At 39.9% G+C, this 11,452-nt stretch overlaps 1 protein-coding gene across 1 annotated transcript in view; it reads right to left on the bottom strand.

Moving 5' to 3' along the window:
• LOC118421748 (low-density lipoprotein receptor-related protein 1-like) overlaps positions 1-9,515 on the bottom strand; it is a 34,429-nt gene extending 24,914 nt beyond the window's left edge. Inside the window, exons 1-13 of the mRNA XM_035829249.1 lie at positions 9,160-9,515; positions 7,153-7,272; positions 6,391-6,513; positions 5,627-5,749; positions 5,170-5,286; positions 3,876-3,995; positions 3,350-3,487; positions 2,878-3,015; positions 2,198-2,314; positions 1,734-1,871; positions 1,414-1,542; positions 680-898; positions 46-214 (exon numbers count right to left, since the gene is read on the bottom strand). Coding sequence (XP_035685142.1) covers positions 46-214; positions 680-898; positions 1,414-1,542; positions 1,734-1,871; positions 2,198-2,314; positions 2,878-3,015; positions 3,350-3,487; positions 3,876-3,995; positions 5,170-5,286; positions 5,627-5,749; positions 6,391-6,513; positions 7,153-7,272; positions 9,160-9,220 — 1,712 coding nt within the window. The 5' untranslated portion in view covers positions 9,221-9,515. The remainder of the gene's footprint in view (positions 1-45; positions 215-679; positions 899-1,413; positions 1,543-1,733; positions 1,872-2,197; positions 2,315-2,877; positions 3,016-3,349; positions 3,488-3,875; positions 3,996-5,169; positions 5,287-5,626; positions 5,750-6,390; positions 6,514-7,152; positions 7,273-9,159) is intronic.
• Between the last annotated feature and the right edge of the window lie 1,937 nt (positions 9,516-11,452).

Genomic DNA, 11,452 nt, shown 5'->3' on the forward strand with positions numbered 1-11,452 from the left:
AGTGAACTTGGGAAATTCTGAAAGCATCTGCAGTGCCTGAGTTACCTGTTCTTTGGGTCCAGTACTATGGCCTTGAGCAATCCTAAAGACCTCACTACACTTGTTTTGTAGAGACCGTCTAGTGTGGATACTCCAATGTAATTGTTGGCTGAGTCTGTCCAGTATAGGTTCTCTCCCACCCAGTCCACGGCAATGCTCTCCACCTCACCAAGACCTATGAACAATTAACCATAAAATAATTCCATTAATGCACTACTTTTAGATGAGTTCATGTTCATTTTCTGATGATTGTCTTTTCTTCCGTAGACAGTAGAACACTGGAAAATGCTGTTTTGAAGAGTTGAGTACTCATTCAGCACCAAGGACAGGGCCCGTTATAATTTCAAAGCAGGCAGCACTACAACACTATCTGCATGTCCAAGGAGATAACGGAAATCATTTCACACAAAAATGATGACCTCATACCTCCATGAAATATCTGAATGAATTCTATTTTGAATTTCTTGTTTCATTCATTATTGGGAACTTTTTTTCTTAATTCTGTCCAAGCCTGCAGGATCAACTTTGGACCTTAGGGCCAAATCCTGAAAATCTTGTGTTTCATCATTTCTAACCTCACATTCTGCAAACAATACCTCTGTTTTCAGAGATGAATAGGTTCATAAAGACATCACTTTACCTGCAAGAATTGTTCTGTTGCCCTCTCCATCCAGACCTGCTGAGTTAATACTGCCAGACTCCACCCAGAACAGAGACTGCCCAGCCAGGTGGTAGTCCAGAGCTGTGGGGCTGCCCAGTCCAGTCAGCAGGGGCATGTAGTCTGTCCTGTTGCCATGGTGAATGTGAACAACCTTCCTGATGCTGTTGGACTCGGCAACAAGTAGGTACGGCTCTTCTCCTGAAGATGTGAAATCAAATGTCAATTAAATAACTTGTTTGACATGTATTGCAAGTAATAAACATCTTTTACAGTATCGTTTATTGTTTTATTAACTTCTTTAGCTGTCACATGTAACTGTGACATGTACTCCTCTTCCAGGAGTAACAAAATAACACAGAAAACATAGACACTTGGCATAACAAACACAGCATATAACAACATCCCAAAATTACAACTTACAAGTACATACAAAATATCATAAAACCCATGTGCCTTATCAAGTACCTCATATGCCATATGTTGAGCTTTGCATGTGCTGCTTAAAAGTCTTGGATGTACTCACAGTTTGTAACTCATGAGCTAGTTGGTTCCATTGGGATGCTGTTCTATATGCAAAAGATTTCTTAAGACTATTTGTCTTTGGTATCTCAGTTCTAGAGGTTTTCTGTGTTGCATATCTCGTATAGTAGCCGTAGAGTAATCTTTTCTATGCAGTTAACCTCATAAACATTTACACATGACCAAATACCTACCCATAGCCCTACATGTGCTGCCATCTGGCTCCATCTTGTAGCCGTCCACACAGGAACACTTGAAGGAGCTTTCTGTTGCATCACACAGTTGGCTACAGGCTCCAAAGTGCAACACACAGTGATCCACAACTGGAAACAAAAATAAAGATGGTTGATGAAGGACACAAGTACAGATGACTGTGCAACTGGTTCTGGTATACACTATACGTGCGCAAATAACACTAGCATTTGTGACTGGACACTACATATTAGACACCAGAAATAACAACTGAATTTCTTTGTGGGAAACTGAGAAAACAAGAAAAAGTTTTTTTTCTCACCACATTGAGTTCCCTCGTCACTTCCATCTCTACAGTCCTCATCCCCATTACACAGTAAGGATCGGTCTATACAGGATCCATCTGAGCAGGTGAACTGGGTAGCCTTACAGGACGGCAGCACTGGGGGGTGGGACGACCCTGTGTGCAGCACAACAATTATTATTCATATCATTTATCAATGTACATGTGTGACTTGAAATGAACTGAAATATTTGTTTCCTGCTTACTGCTAATGGCCAGCAGATAATGTTTTCTTCAACTCTTCAATGTTCAGTGAGGAGGAAAGGGGATTTTTGTAGTGTTTTCAGATGATACAAAATTCTTTAGTACAATAGTCATATCTAACTTAAAATTGCAACAACACATTACGTACTTGCAGCATAATGATATAGAGTAACTTCTATGTGCTACAGGTCTAAAAGATTAGTCCTACAAGGTCTATATATCTACTATTGTTCTCTTACCACAGTCTTGTTCATCAAAGCCGTCCCTACAGTCCAGTTCTCCATCACATAACCAGGTGTGGCTGATACAGAGGCCGTCGTCACACATCACCTGGCCTGCCTGACAGGTGTGCACACCTGGAGGACACATGTTTAAGGGTGGTGCATTAAGTCAATATGAGCTCATTACATGGGAGACATACATTGTAGTCAAATGGATCCCGACTTGAAATATTTATTAAACTAAAAATAACAAATTAGTAATTTCCTCCATGAAATATGGAGGCATTGTTTTGGGTGTGTCTGTGAGTACGTGTTTATAGAAAGTTGTTGTTAGCAGAATTTAGAACCTCTGGACCTGACAGTCAAAGGAAGCCTCTGGGATACAAGTAGAAGCCTGTAGTGTGCCATAAAATGTAGAGACTAGTCAATCACGGCCCAGGTGTGACATAAACGTATTTACCACATTAACGTTCGTCTGTCCTATCATGACAGTCCCCAAGAAACGCTTATATCATTGATGTACAGTAGATGACATGGTATTCTGTTTCATCCAATGTATCAGCCTGATCAACAGCCAAAGGATTCGGCCTGTGGGGTACAAGCAGAAACCTGTATTGCACCATTGAATAGAGAACAGACAGGAACACCCATATGTTTATCGCAGCCAAGGAATGATACACATTTGTAAACTTATTTACCACATCGATGTTCATCTGTCCCATCCTGGCAGTCCTTATCCCCATCACAATGCCACAGGCTCTCGATACACTCTCCACTGGAACACCTGAACTGGTGGGACAGGCACTCACTGCCCCCACTGGTTACTGTGTGACCATCTAGGAAAGGATTTAAATAACATGACAGAAAGAAATGTAGTGCTTGCAAAGCTCAAAGTATGGATAAGTGCACAAAACTGAGAGCAAGAACAGCTCGCAATAAACTGCTGCTTTAAAACAAACTGACAATATTTCTAAGTTTTTGAAAGAATGAAATTCCTACAAACACAGCAGTAAAGTATTACATTTAGTTGAACTGACATTTAACCCCTCAACTTTGGCGGGATTGCTTTTCACCTCAAGACCATTTAGATGGACATACATAATTTGCCTTTCTATTTTCTTTGAGTCGTATTCTACTGTGCGAGCTGCGTAGATCTGGACCTGTACTGACCACATCCGTCCTCGTCACTCTCGTCTGGACAGTCAAAATCCCCATCACACCTCCATCTGGAAGATACACAGCTCCCGTCTGAACAGTGGAACTTGTCTTCCCCACAGCCATCTGTAACATCTGTGTCCATTTCTCTTTCTGTCAACAACACATACATGCAGCATAGTGTGTCAATAGATGGAAAAATCATCATCTACTACAAAAATGCAGAGGAAATACAAAGTCTTTGATAAATTGTTTAAATCAGGCTTCAGAAAAAAAAACAATTCCAAACTTGAGCAAGACCAACCACTATTCCCTCTGAACTTTATGCCATTGCTTAAAATGACATGCAAGGGTTGTTAAAGCAAGTTGAAGAGCATTTATTGCATGTACTTTAAACTAAGACATGTTGGACTGTCACTACTTTGTAAACAAGCAAGTTATACATGGTTAGTAGTAGATACAAAGCATCTGTTGAACTTGAAGGTCAATTAGAGAGAGGCAAACCTTTTTCTATTCTAGCTAAGACATGTTGGACTCTGACCTGACAGTGTGCAATTGCTTTCATCCTCCCCTTCTTTGCAGTCAGTTGTACCATCACATACCCAACTTGTGGGGATGCACCCACTGCTACAAAGGGTTCTGGTAGGGCTACACGTTACCGCTGAAACATCCCAGAGAGTTGGTTTAGGGATGGGCTTACCCTGGGTAACAAGCGTGGATCTTGTCTTGAAAGATTTATGAAAATAAAACAAGTCCCAGGCAAACCTCCAGGTGAGCTCAGTCAAGGAAGGTAGATAATTCTTGAGTCATGGAGGTCTTTGGACAGCAAAGGAGATAGGCCAGCTGAAGGACTGTTGCCCAGAGTAGCCAGCAGGTCAAGGGTAAAACTAAGGATTCTACTTTTACTTAAGCTCAAGATGGCCTCCATTGTCCCAAACCAATGGCTAGTTCAACCATACACAATGTAGCATTAGCAGTGTGCTATTCAGATTAAATGAAACAGTGAAATGACTTAAATTAAGAATAAGTTAATAAATTGAAAAATAGAAAGAAATAAGGCAACAAAATACATGGATGGAGCATAAGCAAAGTACATAAAAGTTAAAATAAACAATACTAAATAAGTTTAAAACCATATATAGTATAAAGCAACATCATAGTGGTAGAAGTGACACTTTTAAATAAAAGATTTCAGAACAAGGTATGCTTAAAACAAATATTTACCTTAAAAATAAAAAAAAGGTAGAATGTTAGTTGTTGCAGAAATATTCACCTATAGTATTAAGGAACTCATACCACTGTATTACCAAACATATTCCAACTTAACCAGTTGAATGATTCAAGGGCTCTGGTATTTCTATTACTAACTCACCAATATGCCTTTTATTGCTCTATAGCACCTTTATCTTCATTCAGTCTTTCAGATCGTCCTTATATTCATATAAATTACATCACTATCCACTGATTCCTATAGTCCAGTGCACTAACTGGTAATGCTACAAAAGCTCAATTAGGTGAATGCTCCAGTGTGCTGTGAGCTTTCTTGACCAAGTGGCAAATGCTCCAGTATACACTATGCATGTGTAGTGAATGCTCTAGTATGCATTCTTGACCAAGTGACATTGTCAAAATCCTTCCCAGAGTAGAGAATACTCTTGACACACATGTATGACATAGGACATTACACAGAGAGCTGTCAGCTAAGTCCTCTGAACTATGCTTCATTGTGGCTGCAAGGCAACAGTATCATGTCACTGTACATGAACATTGAAAAATCAATTTCAAAGTCAAACCTTGCCCTGCACCTGCACCTTTCCGTATTATCATTCACTTACTACAGTTGTCTTCATCGCTATTGTCCGTGCAGTCTGTCTCCCCATCACACAGCCAGGCCACTCGAACACACTCCCCAGTCCCACACTGCCAATAGTCATCTTTGCACTTCGAATGATCTGACAACAAAACAAACATTCACTTGGATTTGTAGGCCTCGAGAGAAATTCACATGAAGGAATTTTATGTCAATCGAGAATTATCAATTTATTGGAAAGCCCTTAAAGAGGGTCTGCATGCTCTTTTATGTAAGGCGTAGGTAGCCTATTTTTATTTCCCCTAATTGGTAGGGAAAACCATCTTATCTACGTAATTCGTAGCAAGGTGACCAAATTTAGCGTAATTGCCTTCCTTGATTTAGCGTAATACGTAGGAGGTTCTTCTGAATTCAGCGTAAATCGTTGTCGGGACCCCCCATGCAAACCCTCCTTAAACATTTGTGTAATAATCCATACATACAGCAGCCTCTCTCGTCGGACCCATCAGGACAGTCTGTGTTGTTGTCACACCGTACTGAGGAGGGGATACAGTCTCCTGTGAGGCAGCGGAACTGGTCTGCGCTACAGACAGCGGGGGTCATGTCTGGAAAAATAAAATTTCATTGGAATTCCTACAAAATGGTATATCAACTCAGACAACTAGAGGTAATTGCATTATTAGAAATTGATTGCCCTATAAACTAACAATGTCGTTGTAAACTGTCTTTGAACATGTTTGCAAAGTTATCACATGACATAGATTAACGAAATCAAGTGAGATGGTTGAACATGTAAAAATCAATGTGCACCGGTGGAATGGCCGAGCGGGTAGAGTGTTCGCCTTGCATTCTGTAGATCGTGAGTTTGATCCCCGGCCAAGTCATACCAAAGACTTTAAAAATTGTACATGCTGCTTTCTCTGCTTAGCTCACTCTCAGTCTTACTCATGGCTGGGTATTGTTGCTCCCTTTGAGGAACCCCTCCCTTGAACTGTTCCAGACTCTTCTGCATCTTGCAATCTGTGGCCAGGTGGGGCCTAGGTGTTTCTGCAGGTTAGTGCTTAGCACTCAGCACTAATGAGGAAGACTATAGGAGTTAAACACACATCACTACCAGCAGACTAGCCCCCTGCTGTAGTGGCGTAGCACAAATGTGTGGCCCAAGGGCTACAGAAGTGGAGTTGGACACCATCCCTAATCACCTGTTACAGATGCACGGGCAATTTTAACTATATGATAGTCATACCTTGGCACCCCTCCTCATCAGACCCGTCCTGACAGTCAGGCTCCCTGTCACACCTCCAGCGCACCTTGATGCACTCCCCACTGCCACAGTGGAAGTGGAAAGGGTGGCACTGCCAGGTTTTGTCTACGAAGGAAAGAGATCAGCCAAATCTAGACAGGGAATTCTGAAATCATTAAGACCCCGTTCACACTAAAAAAAAAATGAAGATTAAACATCGTAACAGAAGGATTTTTCCAGCCAATTAGAAAAATGCCTTTACACTCCAGGGTTTAACAAGTTCACTTGTCCTATTGGGCAAGTACATGAAAATTTACTTGCCCGAACCAACTTTTCACTTGCCCAAAATTTAGATAAGATTTTTATATGAATTTTCACTTAATTACAGCACAGAATTCTTTTATTATTGGCTCTATTTTTCTGTGTTCACCAATTTGGCCACCAATGACTTTGTAAAGTAGCAAGTATATACAATTCTCACTCATGGAAAAATCGTAATTGTCCAATCTGGCAAAAAATCTGAACGGATAATAGGAGCAAAAATTGATTTAGAACAGGTCATTTTATTCGGATTCAATGTTTTATCTGAATCCATGTTTTTTTTAATGTGAACAGGGTCTAACTTTATGCATGTATTTGTGAATGATGGTAACAAATTGAAACAGGTTTCAAGTTCAGCTCATAGTCATACTTTAACCATTCTACCTTGAATTATTGAAATGGGCATTCAACACAGTTGAATCAATGGGTAAAGGTAAGACGTACCACAGTCTGCCTCATCACTCCCATCAGGACAGTTCTCCTGAGTGTTACATCTCCAGGCCTGGGGGATACACGACCCGTCTCCACACTGGAACTGGTCTGACGAACAGTCCGCCAAACATCCTGCAGTACAGAAGCATCCACATGAACAAATTTTATACTTCCAAAACATTAGTGTAGTTGGTAGAAACATCTTTGAATACATAACATGAATTTTGTTGTATTCCATTTTAGGGATAGCAGTATCTCTTAAGAAATACATGGCATTGTATATTGTATCTTAGCAATTTGAAAACGAATGATGTTAAAGTATTGATTTGTCAATTTATATTAGATTTAATTGGCAGATGATCATATTTTTGAAAATATTCTTTTTACTATTCATACATTTTACTTTTCATCACAATTATTAAATCTATTTACTAATATCATAATTCACATTCATCTCTACCTGAGATGCATGATCATAAGCTGGCTGTTTCAAGCTGGTTCAGGGTGGTTTTATTTGAAAACTAGTCCAGTACTATAGAATTACTTGCAAATACATTTGTTTTACAGTTGACATAACCGGTAAGCATTTGATTTTTTAAGTTTTTATCGTATGAAGGATTGAATCCTGAGCAAATATTGTAAGCTACTTGCAATTAAGCCCCTGGTTGCAAAGAGAGAGTAGCCGGCCTAACCAATAAAAATGACACCTTGTTTTGTCATAGTTTTGCAAGCATTACTGGCATGTACTGGTACCATGACATCCTTAATGGTACATAATCAAGCTGCTGATCGTAAAATAAACATTCCTGAGAATTTTTCCCTCTCACATCCTGTTCTCGACCACCTTTTTCAAAGCAGCCACTGTTATACTAGACAGGACTTGATTCACATTTTCCTGTGCCACTCACAAAGGAAATGAAAGCCTCACCTTAAACCAACAATCTCGTAGGAACCTGACCTTACGGACATCTGGGACAAACCAAGAGGATCCGATAGCATAGGGGAGATTCATTCGAGGTATAAACTTTTGAATGCAGGCAATTCACCTTAGAAAAAGATTTAGATGAGGAAGTGAACATAACACAAAATGCACACAAAAGATGTGGATCAATGTACTTTTTCAACACATATAACGTTAACGTTACAGAAGAGACCATTTCTTGTCTGTTCTTTTCTGGAACAATACATTGCATAGCATAGGCCGCCTGGGATATTAAAATACAGTTTTTGTAACCTTATTTTCTTCATGAAAGCTCAAATCGGTCTGCAAGTTAACATTATAACGTTACTTACTAATGTTACATATAATATAAAATGTACAATAAAAAGCTCAACACATCCAATGCAAGACTAACCACTGTGCAACTGTAGGTTTTTTGATCCCGCTATGTGCAGCTAACTAATGCAAGATCAGGGATTATCCAATAACTGAGTTGCACATCAGATGAATAGTAAAATAATTCAGATTCAGGAGTCCCATAAATGTGACTGTTTTATGTAAAGCCACCAACCTTACTTTCTGTCAATAACTGTTTTTATACCTTTTTGCATGTGTTCTTATGATAGGACAGTCACATGTTCATCGTGTTATCTAAGTAAGAGGCGAATTCATTTCACACAGACTGCATGCTTTACTAGTACACCTGCTGGATACATCCCATTGGTAGTTGTTAGTCACCTGTTCATCAGATGTCTCATCTCCCTTTGTTATGCTAATTCAGAAGACAGTCAAAACAACGGGAGACCTCATAACCCGGTAAATTACAAAATAATACACGGACAAAATACACGTTTCAAAACACATGTCACGTTTAACAATGTCCCAGTTTCCACAAGAGAAACAGAAATGTTTTCCTCCGCCACATGTCGAGGTGTGGAAATTTACTGCTGTTAGACAAACGAAACCAGAGACGGAACATTGACTGAGTTTCAGAATTGATTTTAACGCCAATAATTCAACCAATATATCTTTGTTGTCGCGTTATATTAGTTAGAAACAACAACTGTCACCTCACCCACCTTTAAAATACTGACTTCCAGTCAAAAATAAGGAGAGAACCAGGAAAACAGGAGCCCCCATCTAGCTGCAGCACAGACCACGTCTGTCCCTCACGACGCCTGGAGACCAAATGAGCCAAAATGGCTGCTTCCACTTATAAATGTCGTCCGATCCTATGATGCAACGCTTTATCTCGATGCAAATCCAAAATAGTTTCCTCAAGTTGTCTACAATTTGGGTCAGAATCGATTTATATGAATGTACTTGGTAGACGTTTTGTCAAATTTTGCGCTATGTTTCTGAGACAAAAGAATTTCCTGGTAAAAATTCCCCCATGCAGCCCACGTGGGCCGGGTGTGTTATGCCAAGCGTGAAACATGACCCACGACTGGGAACAGGGAGTGGCAGCACGTGTTGGGCTTACTAGTATTGTGAGTGAGCGGGCGCGCCAAAATAACACGTGGTCATGATGACGCCATCCGGAAGGCGGAATCAAACAGATACTGAAAGGAGGACCTGGAGATCTATGTGTTTGACAGTTCCCGTTTGGCCAATTAAAAGTTAACTCCTACTAACGTTAACGCTAGGCTTGTATTCCTAACTTGGCCAATGTCCCCTAAATACTACTAGAAATCATACTAGGCGGCTAGGCGGGAGTATCTGGCTGTGACTACTAGTAAGTTGAACTGCACAGTTACTAGATCCATCCTGATAAAAGCTCCTTGCTAGATCTTACTACTCTCCAAGCAGAGGATGGCCTCCATCGCCGGCCTCCATCAGGCCTTCCTATGCACGATCGTAAAATTCAAATTAGCCCTGGTGAGCGAATTGATTCGCACGTGATTTTGACGAGCGTTAACACACAGTGCACGCATGGTATGAGATGAAATCTTTTGTCAACAAGAGTTCGGAGACCTCATATCTCCATGAAATATTTTGATTATGTAAATGACTTTCACATCTGCATAATTTATGCTTGGATATTTACTAGCTAACCGTTTACACAGGTCACAATATTGACAATCCAATCATTTACTACATGTACTTGGATGGATTTGGACACTTTCACATTAGTTATGCACATTAGGGACTTATTGCATAATTGGAATCTGCTAATCTTCCACCTGCCATAAACTACATATGTTCCATGCGTTTGAAGCCTATTACGGAAAACACTGTAAATGTAGATTTTCCTCATTAAGGATGCAAACTAAGTCCAAATTTGCATAATTTGAAATTCTTATGTACATCTCTACCAAAGATACCTGCATGCTAAATATCATGGAAATTCATCGTTCCTATGTTCCGTTATGCTCCTTGGAAGATTTTGGCAAAAGTTCCAGAGCAAGTTGCTAGGGGGCCCAAATATACATGTACATTACTTCTTACTTACATCACGAGCTATGTGCCACCAAAGAAATCAAGACCAAAACATGTCCAGGTCCAAAGATACCAAGAATCGAAGTTCAGCTGCAGTACCAAGGTCACATGCCAGGGGCCCAAAATCGACCTTGACATGTGTCTTTCCAACACCTACCCACATACCAAATATCATTACAATCCATCCAGAGGTTCTAAAGTTATGCTGACCACAAATATCCGGAAACACAGGCAGACACACACAGACAGACAGACACACAGATACACCAAAAACTTTAACTCCATTTAATGCATAACGTTATATATGAAGGACGTATCTAACAATTATATTGAAAACGTTTTCTGCATCTGATTAACGCAGCCACTAAACATATCAAACATGTATGTATTATCTTTACTAAATATTATGCACAATATCAGTGCCTGACTATTCTGACAACCAAATGTAATAAATGTACAAAATTGCTGTAAAACTAAAGTTGAGTCTGTTGAGAGTAATTCAACAGGATGAAGCAACTAAACCTGGCACGTTGTCTGGAGGCACCTTACCACCAGCACAACGCTTTAACAAAGTAACGGCACCTCCAATTTCTTCTTGACCGCAAAGGTTCAGTATCCATGCATTATAACAGAGCCATGAACAGAAAGACGTACTAGTATTTGAAACATGGATAAATGGTGCCCTTCGCACGCAAAGCAACAAAGGCCGTCTGAATACCACACAACCTAAGGATATGTCAAAACCAATACCCTAAAGAAAATTCATTTGTGCAAAAACCTACTTTTGTCCAATCTGAAGATAAAACATTCATGGGCAAAGAAGATATGATTTATATGTCTCTCACGACTATAATAATGGATTTCGGAGATATTCAAGCACAGATATGGTCTTTCATAAAACTCCTGTAACGAATCCTTTACATGGGCATTAAT

This window comes from Branchiostoma floridae, chromosome 8 (genome assembly GCF_000003815.2).
Source record: "Branchiostoma floridae strain S238N-H82 chromosome 8, Bfl_VNyyK, whole genome shotgun sequence".
In the NCBI taxonomy this organism is placed as follows: domain Eukaryota; kingdom Metazoa; phylum Chordata; class Leptocardii; order Amphioxiformes; family Branchiostomatidae; genus Branchiostoma; species Branchiostoma floridae.